This window comes from Zootermopsis nevadensis, unplaced genomic scaffold (genome assembly GCF_977971745.1).
Source record: "Zootermopsis nevadensis isolate Lab colony 2312 unplaced genomic scaffold, Znev_1.0 Znev_ptg000002l, whole genome shotgun sequence".
NCBI lineage: Eukaryota > Metazoa > Arthropoda > Insecta > Blattodea > Termopsidae > Zootermopsis > Zootermopsis nevadensis.
In genome coordinates this window covers 19,100,356-19,125,161 of record NW_028259134.1, presented here as the reverse complement: position 1 = coordinate 19,125,161, position 24,806 = coordinate 19,100,356, and the positions used below count along the sequence as shown (strand labels likewise).

The following is a 24,806-nucleotide window of genomic DNA, read 5'->3' as shown; positions in this document are numbered from 1 at the left end:
GTACAGCGACCAGACTAAGGGATGGGTGACGAAGGTTCAAGTTCCTAAAGGCGGTATCGCACTAGGATGCCATGGCAGCGACACCAACAGCGATGCCATGGCGTCCAGCTGCCAGAAAAAGACGCCAGACAAGCTGCCAGCTTTCGACGCCAGTCGAGCGAACAGATGGATCAACATTATGAGATCACGAAATGAAGGGCTATTAGCAAGGAGAAATGTCCACTTTTATCACTTTTGAGAAAATGAGATTTACCTTTATCAAAACTACATACCTGGAGTGAATTTCAATTCTGTAACAAATAAATAAGTAATAAAAATTCTCCATACACACACTTTGCACGTCAATACCATTATTGAATTTGAAATGTTTCAGTTCTTGTAAATCACATGTAATATTACATGAACAAACTTTATTTAATAAAACATTATAAAAGCAGGTTTCTTCTTAATTCACGTTATTTGTGATATATAGATAGATATATAGATTGCTAAACAAAAAAACTTAAAAATCAAGTTGCCATATTGGAAAGCGGCCCCACAAATAAAGCCATAGAAACACTTCTTAGCTAATTCTTTCTTTTCTACTGTAAATAAATCTCCTCCAAATATTTCCACAAGTTCTACCCAGTTTCTTTTTTTCAAGTCCCGGTTTGCGTATTCAATAGCAGATGAATCCCATAGTGATGGTCGGGACTGAATTTCAATTATCAATCTTTCGGTGTCGAAATTATCCATGTTTGGAAGAAACAGAAATACACACAAGAAGCACATTCACGCACGGACGTCAATGGACTGGCCAGACTGTCATGTGATGTTGATTTGGCCTTGGCCGTGGCAGCGATGCCAGTAGCATTTGAACTTGGCATCTTGGATGGCAGCGCTGCCAGACGGATGCCAGGTGCTATCGACTACTAAATTAATGCATTGAGTTTGGCCGAGATGCTGGCAGCTGCGCCATGGCCTCCCGTTGGCATCCTAGTGCGATACCGCCCTAACAGACGTGAGAATTCTTTTTCCGCCGCTGCGTTCAAACCGGCTTTGAGGCAAAACCAGGTTCCTACCTAGTGGGGACAGGGCGTGAAACTAACCACTCTTCTCCATCAAGTGCCAAGGTTAAAAATTTGTGGAGTTTTATCTCCAGTCCCGTAGTTTCCATGATGTACGCAACTACGCTCAGGAACAACTTTGCCTTAACGATGCTTGTCAGCACCTCTGATTACGTTGCACGATACATAATGAACAGTACAGGATATAGAAGGAAGCGGTTGTGGCCTACTTTATGGGATACAACAACCACATTTTCTTGGAGGGAAAGCTCTTCTCGGACCGATATTTGTATCTCGGGCGTCCTGAAGTAAGCGTGTTAAGTATTCGACCGTATAATTGTTGAAAAGGCTTAGTGGAATGAAACCAGACAACCAAACGAGTGAAGGGCTCTTTGACCGACTGACAAAAAACTAACCATTAATACCACATTTACACAGTTAATTAACCCTTTCGTATAAAGTTTAACGCAGCTAAGAAATATACGATCCTGAGCCAGTTAAATTCAGTTACGTCCAGTTAAAACCGCTTTTCATGGCCACTATTTCCCGCTGCTGCACGCATCTGTAAAATAACGTCACGGGAATGCAAGCATCTGGGCTTGATGATGAGTCATTGTTTTTGTCAAGCAGTTCACAATTGTTGACTCAACTGTTGGACTGGGTGCACTTTGGGCTGCAGGTCACGTTGGCAGTTTCATTTCGGTTTCTACAGTTCGGCTCCGCGTTTCATGAAACTCTAATTGAACTGTGTCAAATTCGTAAGAAACGGTTCGTCGCACAAAGAAAATAGTCCACAATAAATATGCTATAAACATTAACTGCGTTTGCTTCAAATATTTCTTCCTGTCATGCTGAACAATTAACGACGTTCCGGTGGAAATAACAAATGGCCCTTTGCCACTATTAATTTTGTAACTGCAAATACACAAGGCCGGCGAGGTATGCAGAGTGGCAATCACTCCACTCGACTCTTGTCCAATGGTTCAAGGTTGCTCACAGCCTCACTGGATGTAAAAAAAACTACGATAAACAGCGGGCAGTGTCTGTAGCTTTATTCTGTTCCTTGTCCCTACTTCATTCTCATTTCATCTCGTCTTTTCATTTCTCTTTCCTTATCGCTTGTATGCTGGCAAAAGACGCGGTTGAATCTTAAAATAAATCAGGCCTGCTTCATTTGACGTCGTTCTCAGTTCAAAATAACATTCGTTACGCCTTTTGACACTACAGAACCTATGTTTGGTGCATCATTGTCGAATGCACCAAGACATGCCACTTTTGAGTGTTAAAGACCTTCTGATTCTATCAGGAACCTTAAAAATACGAAACATTACGCTGAAGTGACGTAGTCACTGCATGTGTGAACGTATCGACTCTAGTCAGCTGGCGGACGTGACGTCACGGTACGTCTGCATATCACGAAGCAGTGTCCGTCCTTTTAGCAGGTCGCATCAAGAAACCTTGTAACAGAAAAAGTTTCTTTACGAGCATAATTTCAACTTAAAAGTCGAGGCAAACCTATTGGTGACTCATGACAGCTTGTTTTTCATCATGTCTGGTTTAAGTGCTGAAACGTTGGCTTCGTATAAATCATCCGCTGTAAGTCCTGATACGTCCGTCAAGACAAAAACCAATACTGAACAATGAATGAAAAACAAACCGAAAAATGAAAATGTATCAAAATGTCTTTCGACCTTTAAAGTTTAGTGGTAGCCAGCTTTGGCAATCACTAATTCTGCGTTTTCCCCACAAAATGTATTTATTGGCGTCATATGATTCTCAGAGTAAACAGAAATTTTTGCCTTCAACAGCGTTAACCTACTCTGTTACGTTTTGTTTGAGATAAGCGCTGAATATTTAAATATCATTAAGACTAGCCTCGGATTCAAAGGATTAAGCTTTCATAACATTCTGTGGCCTGTTCAATGGCACTGAGCTCACACACGGAGCACACACACCCGAAGTGCCAGATGAATCGCTATTTGTTTTTCGTATTTGTTTAGTACAACGAACTTGAACTAACTGTTCATTGCCATCTTATCTTCGAAATAACGAAACAAAGAAAGTAATGTTTAGGAACCAGATTCCAGGGTATTTAACCACGTTGAGTCCTATATTAACAAAGCAGAATAAGTTACTTATTTGGTTCTTATCAAAAATAATTACGTTTGATGTTTTCCCTGACTGTCGAGAAGGTGATCATGAAAAGTATATACATTCTGAAAGGTCGGATGTGACCTATTTGAACTATTAGCCGGATAGACTGAGGAAGACCATGAAAAACATCAGCCAGGATATCTGATAATTCGGCAGATATTTGAACTGTGTCTCTCACCGATCAAAGTCTCAAGCACCCGCTTGATATTTCAGACTTCGATTTCTCACTCATGGACCATTTCATCGGGGGTAACTGCAGTCGTCGGTTTGTTAAACACATCTGTGAATCCCTGCCTGCAACATTGACAATTCAGCTTCAAATGTATTTTTAGTATGGGTTCTTCAAATATGAAACTGCACAGAAATAATGAAATTATTATAGTCTTGTGATAAAAGGAATATTCCCGTCGACCAATATTATATTTAAAGCCCTGACGCCACATTCTGATGCCTATACGAAGTATCGAAACAACTTTACACATTTATCGCTTTTGCACCTTATAATTTAATAATCATCTAGCAACCAGACTGATGGAGATACAAATAACACTGTATTTTATATAGACGTTTGTGTCCATTCGTTTTATATCTTACAGTAAATCTTTCAGTAATAAATAGCGTCTGTAACATTTATGTTAATTTTCGCTTAAAATGCAAAACAACACGGCATTTGGCGGCAATCTGAATTTTCCAACAGTAACCGATACACCATTGTAAATATGTGCATGAAATGGTTTGTGATAGGTAATTATAGAAACGTCAACTAGTTATACACGAAACGTAGTGTTGTCATACTTAGAGCCCACTGTTATGTTTATGAATGTATATGCGTTCCAACGTTAACAATATCGCATCATTTCGCGCATTTTAGTGTTCCGTTAACGTTCTCACAATAATTCGATTCTTTGCCGTAAACATTAAGATAGTAACAGTCACTCAATATAAGCGAAGACACGGTATGTTTTCTTGAAGGTAGAAACATTAATTGTAAATTTATTTTTAATGACCTTTATGTTTTGAATGATGGGGAGACAAAACGGCATTGAAATTAGCCCCAAATAATTTACACTTGTCCAAAATTAAATAACCACATACTTTTTTTTCCAAATATTACATTGCGTTTGTAAAATTGACAGAAAACAGTGTTATGGAACTGCTGTGGTTTTGTTCTGGGTTGTAGCGTTGTGTGGACCAATAATTGTGCAAATCCACACGGTGTTTCGACCCCAATACCAACGCCAAATTTTTCACCGCCGTGAGAACTGTTCAAAAGCCACACACACACACAGAAAGTTGGCTATCTTACCAGTGGAAGGCTTGCTACGAGGATGCCCACTGGCGTCGGCTTGGCCTGCCGTGGAAGAACTGAGTGGCTCGTCGCGGTGATCAATACCACAGAGCGTGGTCATTTCTTGCTTGCTAGAGGAGGATAGCCGGTATTGTAGTTCACTGACTTTACCACCCTTCCCCTCCGTTAATCTTATTTTTGTCGGGATAGCTCAGTCGCTAAAGAGACTTGCTACTGTGTGGACAACGGCAGTTCGATTCTCGCCGGCGATCCACGAGCTTATCGATTGGTTATCAAGACAGACAACTTCTCCCGAGTAGGATCTGAGGTTTTGAAGGCGGTGAGTCCGAATATGGCTGTCTTCTAGGTTGTAGCGCCGTGTAGTCTGGTAAACGTTTACCAACATCTGAGAGGTCTTTGCTGCCTCCATCATCAGGGCGATGACTTATGGCCCAGATGATAGAGGCACGGCGCTACAACCCAGAGGACAGCCATCTTCTTACTTATCCAGAGCCGGAAGCGAATTATTCTCCTCAATCCTCACGTCCCTCATTTAATGTTTTATCATGGTCATTTGACGACTCTACTGCACCGATAAAGATTTATCGTGGAGGTTAAGTCGAATGCCTGTCAGCTGCTCAGGAAGACCCTGCATTATGAGACGTGTTTTCGGCTCGGCTCGATAGGTATTTGGGTGCACTGCCCCTGCTGCACCACGAAATTACCCTCCCAGGAACCGGTTCTTGTCTCAGGCTTTGTCCTGTTGGTATCCAGAAGGGGTGACCAAAGAAAAGACGGCTTACAGCAAGCAGTGTCAGCCGTGTGCACGTTCGTGTTTCGTGAAGCAGAACGAGGACAGTTGGTACGGTACGTGACAGAACGTGTTTTTATCTGCTTAATATTTGACGAAATACAAGAAAATAATTTTGATTCGTAAGACTTGAGGTTCTCACAGCGGTGAGTATGAAGATATCCGTCTTCTGGGTTGTTGCGCTGTGTAGTCTGGTCGATGTTAACCAACGTTTCAGAGGTCATACTGCCTCCGTCATCAGGGCGATGAGTATGAAGATTTCTGTCTTCTGGGTTGTTGCGCTGTGTAGTCTGGTCGATGTTAACCAACGTTTCAGAGGTCATACTGCCTCCGTCATCAGGGCGATGAGTATGAAGATTTCTGTCTTCTGGGTTGTTGCGCTGTGTAGTCTGGTCGATGTTAACCAACGTTTCGGAGGTCATACTGCCTCCGTCATCAGGGCGATGAGTATGAAGATTTCTGTCTTCTGGGTTGTTGCGCTGTGTAGTCTGGTCGATGTTAACCAACGTTTCAGAAGTCATACTGCCTCCGTCATCAGGGCGATGAGTATGAAGATTTCTGTCTTCTGGGTTGTTGCGCTGTGTAGTCTGGTCGATGTTAACCAACGTTTCGGAGGTCATACTGCCTCCGTCATCAGGGCGATGAGTATGAAGATTTCTGTCTCCTGGGTTGTTGCGCTGTGTAGTCTGGTCGATGTTAACCAACGTTTCGGAGGTCATACTGCCTCCGTCATCAGGGCGATGAGTATGAAGATTTCTGTCTTCTGGGTTGTTGCGCTGTGTAGTCTGGTCGATGTTAACCAACGTTTCAGAAGTCATACTGCCTCCGTCATCAGGGCGATGAGTATGAAGATTTCTGTCTTCTGGGTTGTTGCGCTGTGTAGTCTGGTCGATGTTAACCAACGTTTCGGAGGTCATACTGCCTCCGTCATCAGGGCGATGAGTATGAAGATTTCTGTCTTCTGGGTTGTTGCGCTGTGTAGTCTGGTCGATGTTAACCAACGTTTCAGAAGTCATACTGCCTCCGTCATCAGGGCGATGAGTATGAAGATTTCTGTCTTCTGGGTTGTTGCGCTGTGTAGTCTGGTCGATGTTAACCAACGTTTCAGAAGTCATACTGCCTCCGTCATCAGGGCGATGAGTATGAAGATTTCTGTCTTCTGGGTTGTTGCGCTGTGTAGTCTGGTCGATGTTAACCAACGTTTCGGAGGTCATACTGCCTCCGTCATCAGGGCGATGAGTATGAAGATTTCTGTCTTCTGGGTTGTTGCGCTGTGTAGTCTGGTCGATGTTAACCAACGTTTCGGAGGTCATACTGCCTCCGTCATCAGGGCGATGAGTATGAAGATTTCTGTCTTCTGGGTTGTTGCGCTGTGTAGTCTGGTCGATGTTAACCAACGTTTCGGAGGTCATACTGCCTCCGTCATCAGGGCGATGAGTATGAAGATTTCTGTCTCCTGGGTTGTTGCGCTGTGTAGTCTGGTCGATGTTAACCAACGTTTCGGAGGTCATACTGCCTCCGTCATCAGGGCGATGAGTATGAAGATTTCTGTCTCCTGGGTTATTGCGCTGTGTAGTCTGGTCGATGTTAACCAACGTTTCAGAGGTCATACTGCCTCCGTCATCAGGGCGATTCATCGTTTCAGAGGTGCTTACTGGTCATTTTCCTGATGACGGAGGCAGTATGACCTCTGAAACGTTGGTAAACATCGACCAGACTACACAGCGCAATAACCCAGAAGACAGAAATCTTCATACTCATCGCCCTGATGACGGAGGCAGTATGACCTCTGAAACGTTGGTAAACATCTACCAGACTACACAGCGCAACAACCCAGAAGACAGAAATCTTCATACTCATCGCCCTGATGACGGAGGCAGTATGACCTCCGAAACGTTGGTTAACATCGACCAGACTACACAGCGCAACAACGCAGAAGACAGAAATCTTCATACTCATCGCCCTGATGACGGAGGCAGTATGACCTCTGAAACGTTGGTAAACATCTACCAGACTACACAGCGCAACAATCCAGAAGACAGCCATCTTCAGACTCGTTGCCGTGATCTCACGCAATAGGTTTTGTTGCGATGCGTAAATTTCGAAACCAATGATGTATGGAAGCTCACATATTTCTACCGTTGGACATCTGGCAAAGGTATTTGCTGCCTGACATTGCCACTATTTCAATTTGTGTATCCACGCCACTGACCGATGCTGTAACTATAATGCAGTAAAATAAATACAAGAGATATCTTACAGGAAAGATACGTGTCTTTAAATGCGTTCGCGTTGCAGCTTTGCACACGCCATTGGAAAAGATACAAATGTATGTGAATTGTTGCAGATTATTTCCCTAGCTTTCGTTAAATGTATGTATGTATTTAGTCATGTGTTATCTCGGAAAACATTTCAGTTAAAAGTCTGATTCACATCAATGAGGAGATGGGCGGACATGTAGCACAAATGGTAAGGTGAGAAATTCGTACATTTTGGTTTTACAGCCTACTCGAAGACCTAGACCCACAAAGGAGGATAATATTCAAATGTATCTTGGGGAAATAGATTCGGTGCTTGTGACCACGGTAATTAAACTTCGGATACCACAAACGGCTGGGGATTTCTTGACTAGCTGAGCAACCTATCAGCTTCTCAAGAATGACTCCGTTCCGTGGAGATATGCAGTTAGTCGTACAATTATTTAGATAAACAATCCACATCTTTTAAGCGATGACCTCGAAGATGGTCAAAAATATTTGAGGTGTTTGGAAATAAAATATGAGACCAGACAAAAGACATGTGGCACGTACGGTGGCAGTTATGGTCACCCCTACAATTCCACAACACTTAAGCCTACCTGGATACGAGGGATATCAATCAGTGAGCGAGTGGGTCTGTGTCAAAGAATTCAGGTGACGTCAGAACATCACGTGACACTTTCCACCTCGTGTCACAGGATTTTTAGGACGAAACGATCGAGAATTCAGTTTGTTTTAAACGGCACTGGATATCCTCAATATCGCATTGGAATAAGAGGACAGGTCGTGTCCGAAACTGGAGACGCCTCCAACTGTAATAGCGGTTAAGACAGAAAGGAAGTAGAGAGGAAAGGAGTGAGTAAGAAAAAGAGAACGAGAGAAAGAAATATTACGGAAAAGGGAGAAGAAAGACAGAAAGAAAATGAAAGGAAAGACAAAGAAGAAAAGATGAATGGAGAACAGAGAAAAAGATACATTGAAGTAAACAAGGATAATGGGCACAGAATGCATCTCAAGATGGAATCTGTTCCATGGAGCTCGCGTTGCGCATTTGTTTCTTCCATTCTTTCTGCACAGTTCGCTTTGTCGCGATCGCGTGTCAGGGTCAGCCGTAATCGGTTGCAGCAGCATCTCTGGAGCCATATAGTCATGTGACCAGGTAACATTCATCTTGTTTCCTGGTACAGTCATATTTCATAGAGATGGTTGGCACAAACAGGCACGACCATTCAAGTACTTGGTTAGCGTCGCGAAGATTTTTCATAGTTCTGTCTGAAATTCCTTTCGGCCTACTGTTTTCTTGTTCATATATACAGTCTGTCCCAAACGTTCGGGATCATAGGGGATACTGGGAACGACCCGTTCTTCAAGTGCCTGAGCACTGCGGGTCCCAACTTTTCGTTGGCTTGATCTATAGACATTCGGTAGGACTCCTTGGACGAGGGATCGGCCCGTCGCAAGGCCTCTACCCGTACACAGGACAGTACAACACAGAAAAACGCGGGCAGACACCCATGGCTTGAGTGAGATTCGAACCCACGGTCTCAGCGACCGAGCGGCACAAGGCCCACGCCTCAGACCGCGCGGCCACTCCGGACTCCGGGCGAATTAGGTTATTTGGAAAAATAGAAATAATATAAAAGGAGTATTTAATGGAAATCATGTTTCCAGTCGCAAGTGTTGTTTTTTTACCTAGGCTATGCCGTTACGACGTTACACGCTATTACTTTATCAGTAGTAAAAAGTTGCGGTGATTTTGTCACGTTGGCGTGACAACGAAAGGGGAAAGTGTTTTCGGAGCGGGGGGGGGGGATGCTGGCACTACAGAGAACACGAAGATCAACCAGGAAAACCGCAACGAGTAGCGAAGTGTTTTGCATGTGGAACTTTGGTCTCTCACGTTAAGGGTATATGAAAATTGAGGAGAATATTTGGACCGAAGAGGGACTTGGTGACAAAACTCTGGAGAAAACTGCATAATGAGGGGCTCTATAATTTGTTCTCTTCACTGAATATTATCAGTGTATCAAGGAGGATAAGATTGCCGGGGCATTTAGCACGCATTGGGAAATGAGCAACGCGTTAAAAATGTGGATGGTCAGGGTCAGACTGAAGAGACGACCTGAAAGACCTAGTCATAGAAGAGAGGATTATATTAAGTTTGATCTAAGGACAGTGAATTCGGAGGTTGTGAATTGGATTCATCTGACTCAGGATACGGACTAGTGGCGGGTATTTTGAACATGGTGATGTACCTTCGGATTACATAAAAGGCAGGCAATTTCTTAACTAGCCGATCGCACTCCTAGCTTCATGGTATTAATGTGCTTGAGAACAACGTTTGAAGAGAATGTTTGAACCCAGGACGTAGGTAGTAATTGAGAAAAACATAACTTTGTGTAACAAGGGACTTAAAACTACATGTTTATCACATAAAGTTGTTAGAATGGTTGAATTATGGGGCACTCGGGGAGGGGGGGGGGAGCATAACAAAATCTTCAGTAAAGCGTTATGCCTGTGATTAAGCTACCATGGTTTTCGACTTTCATTGACAGGCAGAGGAACACCGCGAAGACATTAGGACAGTGGGTCGGCGGGACGAGATGCAAGCCCGCAAGTTTGCTGTATGAAACGGGGCTGGTAACATTTCAGGTTCTCAGGGCGACCAGTGTGAAGATGGCTGTCATTTGGGATGTTGTGCCGTGTAGTCTGGTAGATAATGACGGACGTTTTAGAGGAGCTTACTACCTCCATCGTCAGGGCTTCGTCCTCTTGAAACATCCCAGTATCTGGGAATTTAGTGCTTTTAGTTGGACGACGTTTTGAGAAAATTAGCTGCCTGTGACTGAGGAATTAAGGCCTGGGAATATCTCGAAGCATTTACATTTGCTCTGGCCCTGAGTACTTCCTGTACCATGAGTTGGTTTGCTGATTATTGAAGCAGACTCGCTGAAAACAATGGAATTAATATGAACCGGACTGTCTGTGGCGCCCACACACCATCATGTCCAGTGCGTACCGCGGCCGGTGAGAGACGCTGATAAGTATCGATAGTCTTCCTCCACGCCCCTATGCACCTTCATGAATTGGTGCTTGGGTTCAAAGATAGCATTATCCACATGCAGATCATCTAAGCCAGTTGCAGTGCTATGAGGTGTTAGCTAAGACCTCGTTTGGGGAAGCGACTTGAATGCCAGTAGCTCAGACAATTCTTACTACATCTTGGCATTAAAAAACTTGTTTGTTTTGTCTCTGTCTTTGTTAGAGATTATGTTCCATCTACTAACGTATTATGTGTTCAGAACACGGAGTAATGCCCATATTTGTAAAATTACTGTTTGTCAGACAACCTATTGAAGAAGAGATGTGACTGAACGTGCCTGGACGAATATGGCTAAGAAGGATTTGAGGTTCTCACGGCGGTGAGGATGGCAATGTTGTTCTGAGTTGCGACGCCGTGCAGATTCGTAGGCAGATACCTGCGTTTCGGAAAAAAATATACTGTTTCCATTTCCAGCGCTGTGTTCGTTTGGTGTGAGGTGGCATCTTGTCCGCAGGAGAACCTCAGTTGACGGGATCTAGCACAGAAGTAGAGCGAATCGCAAGACAATGCTGTGGTCACATCAACCCGTTGAAATAACGGCGATATTTTAAAGTCTACGGTACAGCCGAGTCAGCAAAGACTTCGAGGCTACGAGGTTTTCACCCGTACCTATTCATAATTTAAAAGTCGAATTCGGCGTTGTAAAACTTATTCAGTTGAAAAAGTGTCGTTAAATGGAAAAACAAGACCGCCAGCAGGTCTAAGTCAATGAAGAATGTGCTTGGCAAAACTTTAAAATCACTCCAATAGGTGTAAGTGCACGGAATTTCTGAAATGTAATGTAGTGACGTCATCATCCTGATAACGTGTTGCAATAAGCTGCTTCTATCTGTCACTCACCGCAGAGAAATTTATCACTCAAAGTCACGGCCTGAATTTATCGCAAATTTTACTACTAGTAAATGTCTCCTGTTTGGTACAGTTCGGTTTACGACGATTAGAATTTGTGGTCTTTTTTAGCTAATTGGACAGTAGACCGATTTATGATGCATATTTGAACATGACGAGAAACCTCTACAACGATTTGTAGAACCTGAAGGTGTTCCTGCTTCAAGTCAGGTCACGACTGCAGTCGCCAACAGGCCTTAATTCTGTCACACGATGCCGTGTAACCTAAGCAGTTGCTACACCGTCGTTACAATATAAAACAGGGATACATGTGCCCTCCAGTTTACGACGGTCCGATTTAGGACTACGTGAAAACACGTAATTTATTTAACGCCGTAGACAGGACAATTACCGACGCCACAGAACACATTGGTTTTGGTAACAACATTTTTTGAAAGTAAATCTGTGTAGCATTAATGGAATGATTTATTAACAGGTTAGGCCCATTTTTTAATATATAATTTTTTGTTGCTGTGAAAAGATAAATGGTTTCTACCTCGTGGCGAGATACACAGGCTTAATTACCATTTATGGCACTGCGTAGAGTACATATAACCTCTGGAGCACAGCAGAACGCTCGCCTCAAGCCTCAACTAATTGGCTTACCGATTTTGCTGTGTTCCAATGTGTGGAGCACCAATGAACCGCGGAAATAAGACCAACAACTTTGTATTTTATTTTTTGATTTACAAAATGTTAACTGGGCTAAAACGACTAACACGGCTCAGCCCCTGATGTGTATAATACCGTGTAATACATAAACAGACGTGTCTGCAAAATCGATGTATTACGATCCATCCTTTACATCACATCATTTATTAACCTCTTAAGTTGATTGATCATCTCCTTAACGGATTTTCAGACAGAAGTTATTTCATGTATCGATATTGTCAGCTTCAGCTTCCAGTGAATGTATTGTTACTAACGCAAGTTGCGATCCTACAAACGTCTCCTTTGGTTAGAACATCATAGACTTTATCAGCAGAGCTGGGCGGAAACGGCTGCCTGACTCATAATCGCCGGGCTCGAGAATCGTTGGAAGCATTCCTCAGCTTAAAGATGGCTGTCTTTTCGGTTGTTGAGCCATGTGGTCTTGTAGAGGTTCACCGACGTTTCAGAGGTGTTTGCTACCTCCGTAATCAGGACGATGAAGATGGAGGTAGTGAACTGGTACCAGACGACACGACGCAACAACCCAGAAGAAGCCGCCAGAGAACATGAAACCCCACAATCCTAGGTTTGTAGAATGTCTTATGGCCTGTTTGTCGAAGACTTAAGAGTGGTGACAGGCGAGGGTAAAGCACTGGCCAAGGGAAAACCGAAGTAGACCTACTCTGAGAATTACCAGCACAATTTATTAATCTAGAATTCAACCCGGTCCTATATGGTGAGAAGCTGAAGGCTTGTGGTCTGAGTTTCCTCAGGCACATGCAGAGGCAAAACACTCATCAGATGGGCAGCTGTCATGCATCGAGTGTGACTCGAACAGAGGACCACGGTGTAACACACGGCCACCCGAGTCGAGCTTCAGAGCCTTTGTTAAGTTCGCGTAACCTTGGAGCTACGACGTAGAAACACGGTCAGTTTGACGCCATAACTTGGAAAGACGTAATTGCAACCGACTCATAACAGTTACTGGAATTAAGTGTTTTGTGTTTTCGTCGGAAATGAATATTGTGACATGATCTCACACTGTTATAGGATAATTAGAGACAACAAGGAAACATTTCAACCGCTCCCTGAAACGACAACGACGCTTTGCCCCCCCCCCCCTCCAAGGTCTTAATAGGAGGATTTAATCGATTGATTGTCATGCTGCTTAAACAAACTCTACTGAACAGAGTCCTCCTTTAGACGCTAACCGCAAAGATAATCATGAAATTTTCAAGCTTTTATGGCAGTCGAAAGTAATTACCGTACTCACCAGATCCGTCCACTTACCTAAGATCGATTTTAATATTATCCTTCCACAAAAGCTTAGGTCTCCCTAGCAGTCTCTACGCTTCAGGTTTTAGAGTAAAGTTCTATATTCTTTTTTAGCTCTCATATGCGTGCTACACACCCCGTCCATCGATGTCCTTGATTTTATTTGTAATACTATAAATTATAAAGGTACATCTTTTGAATAGCGCTGTATGGCACAGGAAGATGATCACGTATGATTAAATAAGGATTTTGAGAGAGACCGTTGCAGCTTATTTCATATAATATTCCGGCATTCGGATGCGTAGACGGGAAAACCATCAGCACAGGTGTAACCCAGGCTAGATTCGAATCCTGGGTCTTCCGAGTATGAATCAGAGACATTAACGCGGTGCTCGGTTGAAGTACTGTTAATGCATATCTTTGCGCCCGACAAGTTTCTGGACCCTGCATATAACGAGTTTGCGTTCAGAAGACAACAAGCAAGTCAGGTGCATGCGATTGCAAGATGGCCTTGGAAACAGCCAGTGGCAGGCAGGTCGATGAGGATACTTTAGCATTTTGTTGCCTGTGAAAAATTATGGTCTCGTTAGACTTTGTTCACGAATCTGAATGAGGTTTCACTTCCAGTCATATTTTTGGTTGGACTTGTAACTACGTCATTCTTTTGTATCTTGTATTTCTGTCCGTCTTAAAATTTAGGAAGAACCAACAAGTTGAAAGAAATAAAAGCGAGTCGGAGCAAACTTGTCCAGAATGACTCCTCCTTCCAGAGATAGAAGGGCAGTAGAAGAGCAGGTGCAGAGACAATCATGGGGAGAAGTGAGAAACATTCTGTTTCTGAGGAAGAAGGTTCCTTGGCTTCCTTCGCTCGCTCGTTCTTCTTATGACAGAAAAATTACCTCCAGCGTCTGGGTCAAACTTTGAATTTCTGTGACACCAAGATGGAGCTGAAATTTAATTGTAAAAACTGTCAGAAAGAGGCGAATATTTATACCGCGCTCTGTAGGGAAATGTTACTGCAGGTTTCTGAGCCAAGGAGATGAAGAAAAGTGGAACCACGGTTCCGGAGAATTTGACGTAAATACGTCTATACGGAAAGGAATTTTATATATTGGCTTTATTCTAAATATTTCCTTTATACATGCTTTAAATTTGAGATAAGTTTGATTATGACATTGATTATTCAACTTCAATTAGTTACGTTTAAGATGGGTCTGTGGTAGCTGAATGTAATGTAAAGTAATGTAATTTAATGTAAGGTAATCTAATGTACTGTGGTTTCCAAGGTAACCATTGTTGTTTATTTGTCGATAAACAGATGACGTTTCCCAGGTAACATAACAATGAAGTTTGACGTTTCCTAGGTAACATAACAATGAAGTTTGACGTTTCCTAGGTAACATAACAATGAAGTTACACTTTTTCGTTTCCCTTTTTCGTAACACATTTTTGCCGAATGACACTGACCCTAAAATATAGACGTATTTACGTCAAAAACAAATCGAGGACAAATTGAAAAGATGAAAAAATAAATAAAAGAATTAAGGAAAGAGAATAAATGTAGAAGAAAATGGAGACGGGTAATTAAAAGAAAAAAATAAATTAAACAGAAGAAGAATACAAGGTCTGGTACAAAACACGAGGAGCTGACACATGTACGTGCGTCGCTCTATTTACCCAGCTGTGAGAAAACAAGTTCATTTTGTAATTTGCGGCTGTTAGTGGGTAATGCGTGTTGTTTTGTAGGTCAAGCCAGCAGACAACAATATAGGGGGCGTGTCAACTTTTTTTTTTGGGTGGGGATGGTAAAGATATTCTTCAGCTTTTATGGATTCACAAGTTTCATTAGCGTGGTCACAAGAACCCTCTTCTTCATCCCGTCCTGAGCCAAGTGAATCCATAATAACAGGAAATGTGTTAGCTGTCATGTGGAATGAAGAGCCTTTATACTGTGGCGATAGTTTGACTTCACATTCCTTATTATTTTGATCAAGAAAAGACGGTCTAGCAGGCGCGATGTGGCCAACAGTTGTTTTCCTGGCGGAGGAGGTCTGAGCTTCTTCCTTACTACAGGAAATTCGGTTCTAAAATTACTCTATACATACGTTCCTCCAACTCAGAGCACATCAGACGCTGCATTTTGTTTCGTAAGACAACTGACTTAAGGTATACAACGACACTGTTTCTTCTACTAAGGTTACGTGTTCTAGAATGGAATGAGAAGATAAATTTGGACGCTCACTGCAAAGGAGGCGGTCGTAGGCCGTTTGAAGACACAAAACACAAAACACTAGGCCTTCGATAAATTACTGAAGTATGGAAGTAAAAGACTGTCCACGCAGTTGGTTTCGGCCCATCAAGAAGTGGTCTGTAGTTGTGGAACGAGTCGATTTATTACCGTTATCACAGACGCCCGTAATTGTTCTCAACCCGTTTCACTAACTAGTCTCGGGGAGGATGTGGCCCGCGGGCGTCCAGTCGGCGACGCTGAACTAGGACTTTGCACAACAACGTCACCAGCACCACTTCCAGGATTAAAAAAACGAATTGTTCGCATTTCAAAAGAAGACATGCTGGAATTGTTTTCTATAGTTCTAAAACTGAATTAAATAATAACAAAATTGTTTTTTATGTAATTATGCGAATTGTTAATTATTAGTTGTTTTTGCCCTCTCATTACGGTATCTATTGAGGATTTTCAGTCAGACCGCTTGATAGATTTTGAACTGCGTAATTTCTTTTCCCCACAGAGATTTTTGGCCCACGGTTGATTCAAAATGTCTCGATCAGGCGTCGGGTTAGAAACAATGCCTTGTGGCATCACGGGGAAGAGCCGAATGCTGGCAGTCGCTGGTAATCTTTACCTCCAGCGCTCTGTAGGGTAGGCAGAGAAAGCCCTGACTGTCGAACGCCCACAAAAGAAGTTGTTTGCTTACCTCGGCGGCGGTCGATCAAAGCGATAAGTGCTGGAGACGAGGCCGGCTCGCCGACCTCCAGCGCGCCGAGCTGTTTCCGTGCTGCCCTGCGCTCCATCGCTTGGGTCTCTCTAGTGGCTTCTAGTCAGCTGGTCGCGGAGTTGCGCTCTGGAGAACACGTGACCACGGCCGACCTTCACCGGTAACCTCGACACAGTATACGGGGGCGTATTGGTGTAGCTCCACGCGTTGCTGACCTTGAACTAGAAGGTGAATAGTCAGTTTCACTGACCCACCGCTTGGCACTGCAGAACTTACGCGTGATGGCGATGGGGATTTTCTTTGTTCACTGAAAATGAGGAAATGTCTGGTTATTAAGAAAGTATTCGGTGGCTACAATCCCCCGAGTCGACCAGCAACTGTTTTAATGTACACTTTGTCGCTAAAAATTCAAAGTTACGCTCCATCGCCATGTTTATAATAAATCTGTCTTACTGGACGTCATAGAGGTGCTTGACGGGAAAGTGATTGACCAACATCGGTTCACATTTTGACCAAGAAACAGTATTTAACACATAATTTTCAGGAATATTTATAGAACATTTCTTATGCGTGTATGTAATAATTCGTTGAACATCGCTGTCAGTTTTCATGACAGCCGAGGCCCGTCAGCCAGAATGTAACCTTTGATCTTTTCGACAGCGAAATTGGATAGAATTGCCTGACGCTAATGGCTCCTGCGTGGGCCGGTTGTCTGCTACCTGTGCGGCTGGGAATTGACGTAATAATAGGGATTCCCCACGTGATGGCGCGGCAGGCGGGAATTTGACAGACAGAACGAAAAGAACGCCTGTTTTTTTTTAAAATACATGTTATTGATCTATTTTAACCAAAACTGGAATGTGTCAACATTTTAGTGAAGTTTCCCGTTGTTAAATTCCATGATAGTTCATTTGGGTGAATTTTCGAGTTGTTACATGTCGACAGCCGGTGGGACAGATAAGCTAACGGGTGAGATTTTTTAACTGTCAGACGCTAACGCGTGTATCGGATTGCCTTGACAAAATTACTTGTTTTTTCTAACATCTGTTACTTTTCACTTTCCACCTCACAAGTTTGTCCTCCTGCTATAAGTAGGTCAACTGGTTGAAGGTAACTGATATGTGCGGTACTGAGATGGCCTCCAGTAGCATACACGTAAATTATCTTTAAAATCGGCGAACTTCTTCGTAAGTTGAATGTAGACACACACACACACACACACACACACACACATATGGGCAGCTCAGTGATCTTAAATGCTAATATAAGCTAAAATAACCACTACGCAAGCACTGTTCTTCAGTCTTGAACTTTGTCCTCCGTATTCAGGTTCCAGATAAAGCCGATTACGGCTGGTCAAAGTTCATCCCATAGTACGTGTCAGCTCTAGTTTATTCCTGTTGCGGTCTGCCAGAACGAGATGAAGACCCAACACCGCATGGCACACCGGCGAAACACGTCAACGCTTTACCGTGTCTGAATCTGTCTGTATACTCAGGACAGCACATTAGATCATGCCTTGAGTGGGGTCAGCTTCAATTCATGTTCTCGTCAACAGCTCGCAGGTGTGAGTCAGCTGGCAACACACGTGCGGGAAACGTCAATAGTTTGGTGAAAATGCCTCTTACTTGATTTCTTTACGACTTTTGTTGAAGAATGCAGACTCGACATTTCTTTCGTTACTCTCGTGATTTTTACCCCTGTCTGTCGACTTCACGTTTACGATTTAACATAATCGACTAGGGGAAAGCATTTTATTTCACTGATTTGCGGATGAGTACGATGTTTTACAAACTGATCTGGTAAGATCCGGTTACTAACCGAATGATTTCGTCACTCTGGCAAATACAACATTCACAAACAATAAATGACCCAATATCATGATCAAGTGGGCACGGGCAGCTGATAGTTGCTGACGTGGTCTGACGGGCTTTGGCGACGAAGTGACTTTCCGTGAGCTGGACCAAGGGTTGAATAAAATGTACAAGAACTTTGTGATGTTACAAGTTTCAGCCACCGACATTCTTTGACGGCTCCTGGACTTCCGGCTGTTCTAGTTCCGTGGCCTACTTTCAGGACTGCGAAACGTTAAAGGTTAAAGTTGAACTAAGTTAGGCTGCTTGTTGGCCAATATGAACGTAATGAAAATACAGAAATGTGATAGACTCAAGAGACGCCATTTTAAACCATTATGTTAATTCTACATTTCTTTCGACGTCAGTCAGTTTCTACCAACTGAACATCCCAGAAGACAGTCATCTTTCTACCCGCCGCCGTGACAACCTGAAATCTCACGAAATTAACTTTATTTTTGAGGTGGACATTTTCATGTTTTATCCACTGATTAGTCTGTAACGCGTATTCGCGTTGGGTCTTTACGAACAGCTGATACTGATGTATAACACCAGATGGCCATCAGAGGGGCCACTTTGTCTGGCAGATGAGCTTATCTCTGTTTGCCAGGCTCATAGGGCGCTGTGGTCAAGACAACATTAATTAAATACTAACCACAATTGCTTTGCCTGTTTCTATGTGGGGTAATGACTTGAGTGATTGATTCCTCGTATATTTACAGACACTTTATGAATCGTTTAGCGTTGAATGAGAATAAGAATGCGAATGGCGACAAAGACATTGTCGTGGTCTGTGTCACTGTATAATTCCAGTATCTGACGGAAATAACGAAAGGCCCAGTCATTGGGGATCGTAGGCCTATTGACCTCTGCGTTTGTGTGTGGTTTTGACGTCAGGTGGAGGAGATTTGGTTCTTTAATGACCTTGATGCAAGAGCTTACACTAGAATTAAATTTTTTTGGGACGTCCCTAAGTGTTCAGAAAAAAAAATGGACTTGAAGCAAATGAAGAAAAATACGAAAGGCCAAACTTCATGATTCACACTTTTCTCGTAGTTTCATCAGGGTACTCAAATAAAGGATACGTCTTATGACGAAACGGAAGACAGAGGAGGGAAATATTTTCATGTAAATTGGCAGGCGTAGGCCTGAACAGGCTGTAGGGACACGAATCGGATTGAACTGTCTCAGTATAGCGTTGTGTTAGCCATGAACATTTTCGCGTTTTAGTACCACACAGCTGGTTAATTCATGGTGAGTATGTTTCTTCGAAATTCTGGCATCTGTCGATACGGCCCCAAAACCCGGACGAACGTCATCAACTTATCCATTAGTTAGTTATTCGTTAAGTGGCTGGTTAGTTGGCTTTTAGTTACAAATGGGAAGTTGCCCCGAGCTAATTTCTTTAGTAATATTGAAGACCTGTACTTCTCAACATTGCCTATTATGTCGATTCAGTGCAATGATCCTTTACCTTCAGTGTAAATGTTTTGATGAATAGTTTCGTATTCCGGCAACAGATGGCGTGGTTGTTTCTGTTAGTCGTGAAGCGCGGGGCACGATCTCTGGGTTGTGATCGAACTGACACTGAGCAGCGCGAATGGTTGCGGACGGCTTCGCCGACGTTCCTAGAGATAGCGTCGTAGTTCAGTGTCAGTACCACAATAAGTACGTCGACGCGACGTCCAGAAAGGAACCAAGACTATAACGACACAGTTTAAAGTCCATGTTGGAAGAACTGCGCAGTCTGTAAAGTGAAGGAAGCTTCCAGTTCGTCGAGGTTTTTCCTTTTGAGGCCAGTATTGGCGATATGCCGACGCCAATTCAATTGGATGCGTGTAAAAGTCCAGAGGTCTAGCTGCAATGGGCTACATAATTTGTCACGATGTTACTGCGGATTACTGTATCATTTTTCATCATTATGTACATACGAAATCTCTAATCAAACAGACGGACAGATACGTGGTTCTTTGTATGAATCACGCCCTAAACTTCTAACCCAGTGTCTTCGCGTTTGAATGTCAGTGGTCATGGGGCTCTTGAATAATATTGCACCTGGTAGTTCCGTGACATATGCTACGATGCTGTTGTGAATTGTTGTTCCTTGGCTCTACAACCAGTTTGTTAGTGCAGAGGCTTCAGGTGACGTGTGTTTCGGTGGGCGAGATTTTGTTGATCCGCAGCCAGCTCGATTGTCTGCCAGCATCCGAAGGCCTTTGTGTCGATTCAGGGGAGATATATTTCTCATGACCTATTGTAACTGGGCCTATTCTTGGCAGTACAGTGACGTTCCAAGTTGGCAGGCAAATTATCGGACATGCCGTATTGGCGGGTAGCCTGTGTTCAGCCGTCTTATCGACAGTATTAAATACTGAAGGTACAAAGTCACACTACTCTCGCCATCTGCAGCACAGCTCTTGGTGGGGCGTCACTTCCGAACTGTTTCTTCCAGAGACTAAATGTGGTATTTTCTGTCTTTCATGGAATTATCCCAGAATGGCCGAGGCCAAACGCTAAGACTCTGTGAGGACGTAGACAGGCTCGTGCATTGAAGACTTCTCGCGTAAGAACTACCTATATACATTCTGGTGACGTCAGGTTGAAAGTCCTGATGTAGAAAGAATATGACAGAAACACGCGCATTGAACATTACACTGTGCATATGACGTCATTGGCTATTCTAGGTCTTGTAAACCATAAAGAGGTTCTACGAGTCACCCATGCGCTCTGCACACTTCCGGTCAAAAATAACTTCCGGCCCAAACCAGAGAGTTTTTCGGTCATTTAACTCCACCAACCGTCTGCTGTCACTTTTTATTATTGTTTTAAATTATGGTACTGCTGGTAGTAAATGGGTGTCATATTTTTAAGCTCATTTTCTGAATGTATTCACCTACCTACGTGGAGTGTTGAAACTACGAGGCGCGTCCTCAAAGTAAGTTTCCCTGGGGCCGTTTACAGAAACAAAACACAATTTCATGGAAATATTTATTGCAACAGATACAGCAAGTGTCCAGCTATTTTTCAACATATTCGCCACCGGAATTGAGACATTTGTCATACCGTGGGACCAACTTTTGAATACCTGTGTCGTAGAAGTCTGCCGCCTGGGATTGGAACCACTGTGTGACAACCATCTCCGCCTCTCTGTCATTCTCAAAACGCTGACGCTGACCGGACAGGAATTTCTTGAGGTGTACGAAAAGATGGAAATCACTGGGAGCGAGGTCCGGGCTGTAGGGTGAATGATTAAACACCTCCCAGCTGAACTCCTGCAGGAGACTTGCTGTCCGTCGAGCCGTGTGCGGCCTAGCGTTATCACTGACCGCACTTCACAGTCGGCGGGAGCTGGAATAAGAACCTCCATCTTCAACAGCTGCAACGATGCTACTGTGAGAACGCGGGAGGTGCCGTTAGTGCATGCGCCATGCTACGTGATTGCTCTATCACGTACGCACAGTCGCTTCGCGCAATATAAGGTTTACTAGCTGTGGGACGAGTGGGAAACTTACTTTGAGGACGCGCCTCGTACAATGGACGCGCTTTGCACACGATATCAGTGATTCCTGGGAAAAGAAAAGAAAACATTAGGAAGGTGGGAAGGAGTAAGCCTAAATACAGGAAGGAGGAATAGTAAAAATGAAAATATGAGATTTGGTGTGTGGTGTTTCATTATAAAATATGGACGAGTGAATTGTCCCAGTTACAGACCGCTCTTTTGCCAGTAGCGTGCCTGATTTTAATCTCATGCTGCGTTATTTTGAAGTCGCATTGACTCAAGGAAATCCTTAATGTAATATATGCAGATTTATGCTTATGTGGAATCTACGTAACTAGTGACTGTTTATATTTTTTCATCACCAGAATTTAATCACAAACGTGCTATATGTGTGGATTTCAAACTAACGACTAACCAAATGTTGCGATCGTACTTGACGATTTGGTCGAAAAATTGCCCGCCCTTTATAGATCCCAAAGGTCCATTGCTTTGTTTACAGGAATCAGCCATTGGGCTCTATCCTGAGCCAGATGACGTACCAAATGAATCATAAACACAGTCCACAGGAAGTTACGAGTTGTTGGGCTACGCATGCGTAACAATTCACCAGTGTTTAAACTTTAATCTTTGTGAATGGAGGACGAATTCCACACCCAGGGTCTTTAACTGCGCAAAAACGCATGTAAATGTGCTGCTTTTCATCGGTCCTAATGACAAAAGGAATACATCGACAAATTTTACTGGAGCTCCCCAGTATAAAATTTAATGTAAATCCATTGAGCCTCTCTCGAATTGTTACTTGCGTACGGACGGACGAAGCGGGGATGTGAAATCACCAAAAGATCATCTGATTTTGGTCACCATATGGACCGTTGTGGAGCGGAGAATGTCAGTCAGATGACAAAGTGTCTCATATTTCAATGTGCCACTCCGTCAAGACGTGTATATAACGCTCCACGCATTCTTAACTTCAAACCAGGTGGAGGTTTGTGGTCAGGTTGACGGCACGCGAAATATTTTGTTCGCGTACTCACTAAACAGATGGCTGGGTGGACGGACGCCTTGGAGGGAAGCAATTTCTGCTAGTCGCTTTCAAGAATACATCAGTTCAAGATTCAGCCAGCGTGAACCTCCGTTCGGAATAAACACGGGCAATAGGACGGTAGCTTCGTGCGCTGCCGAAGACTTAAGTGAATTGTGTTTGCTTTTCTCTGAGCGGTTTCTGTCCACTCTACGGCGTACGGCACTCAAGCCTCGTCCGATTTCACATACTCATTCCGTTTTTAAAAAGATCTGTCTCGGCATCCATTCGGTTTATACTGCAGAATTTGTTCCGGTGTCTTGCCGTCTGTCATTATTTGCGTTCACGTGTTTTATTTTGTGCTGACTGTATTTTCAGTGCTTTCCTGAAATCATCAGTCTAGTACAGCCTGACTAACTCCATGGAGCAGAATCCTTGAGAATCTAGTAGTACTCTGACCTAGTCAAAAACATTCCTCGTCATTTGTGGAACCAGAAATGTTATTACCGTGTTAACGAGAGCCCGCAACCGGTTTCTATCCTAAGCCAGATGAATCCAATCCGCACCCCGATCGTCTATCATCGACGCATTCGTTTCTCGAGCTAGTCTCTTCCCTTCAGGCCTTCCAACCAACATTTTGTGTGCATTCTTATCTCCCCGTGATCTCTACGGCCTTGAATTCTTGATAGTTTCGTCTTTACTGACCGTAATTTATTTATATGTGTTTTGCTTTAACCTCCTCTGGGACACGGATATAAAACAGAGTTTTTTATGTTGATGTCTGTACGAATGTTTGGGTCAGGAATGTGATTGGTCACAGATGAGTGGAGTGGCAGTAGCCGTCAGGTTGACTGACGGAAGTCGGAATAATGCGGGTGTCAGACACTGTAAACGATTCGTTCTGAAAATAGTTCTTTGTTTATCGCTCAATGTCAAGTCGCAATGGTCACGTATTATTAACACATTGTTTCAGACAGAAGTCCCATGCGACACCTTGCAGATCGAAACGGACATGTTGATATTGAATTTTATAAAAACTAGAATAATGTTTACGGAGATTTGTGTCCTATTAGTGGGTCAAGGGTCAGCATGATTCTTATTCTTTCTGGGTCTGTTGATTTATTTCCTATTTAAGATTTGAAAATAAATGTCTTCTATTCATATTTTGAGACACTCTATGGTTAATAGTTCTGAGAAAAAAAATTGCATCACGTAGTCCAGTTTTCTTAGCGAATATTCGAGAAGTATTTGCTTTTGAATCGACAAACATAAACAGACGGTTAAATGGATGCCTTAGCAGGGAGATAGTAAATAAACTCAGTAAATTAAATTAATTAAGAATATAATTTAAGTGAAGTGAAATGGCAAGAGAAGCAATGTTAAACTTTTGAGGAAGAAGTTAGTTTAAATATGTTTAAAATCTTATTCCCTTCTGTAGAGCAAACATAACGCATCAGAATCAGAGAGATGAAGTGGTTGATGTAAAGCGAAATAATCGCTGCTTATTCTGAGAATCATACGAAACCCCTAAATGCACTTTGCGGGCAAAATGCAGAGTTAGTGGTTGTTAAAGCAGGTGGTACGATACTCATGGCCTTAGTTACTACCCAGATTTAAACATTTTATACATTCTCGTCCTTTTTCTGTAATATTTATTTCTATTGTTACGCCTTGGTATTCTTTCCACGATTTAAGGCCCCTTGTTTCACTTTTACTTCCGAGTTCCTTTCTTCGCGTCTCCTTTTACTTTCCATGTATTTCAACCCCTCCCCCCACACTTCACATTACCTATGTTTTTCTTATTCTTTCTTTCCTTCGTTCGTTTGTTTCTTTCACTTATTGCTTTGAACGTGAAATCGAGATCAGTAGCTGTCTCAGTGACTTTGCAAGAGCTGAGAATTCCCCGAGCTTCTTGAAAGTGTTTAATTTAAAATTGTAAGCGGATTTGGAAATAAGCGGATGGATTTTACACTGCCTGCATATCGGCGGCAGTCGGAAAAAT

General features: G+C 43.0%; 1 protein-coding gene across 2 annotated transcripts in view; it reads right to left on the bottom strand.

Moving 5' to 3' along the window:
• Positions 1-16,975, bottom strand: part of LOC110836305 (organic cation transporter protein-like) — a 39,985-nt gene extending 23,010 nt beyond the window's left edge. The window contains exon 1 of one of the 2 annotated variants that reach the window (XM_087352819.1): positions 16,411-16,975. In XM_087352819.1, coding sequence (XP_087208945.1) covers positions 16,411-16,507 — 97 coding nt within the window. In that variant the 5' untranslated portion in view covers positions 16,508-16,975. Of the gene's footprint in view, positions 1-4,506; positions 4,603-16,410 lie in introns of those variants that run through there. The other variant, XM_087352811.1, reaches the window with a different exon arrangement.
• Between the last annotated feature and the right edge of the window lie 7,831 nt (positions 16,976-24,806).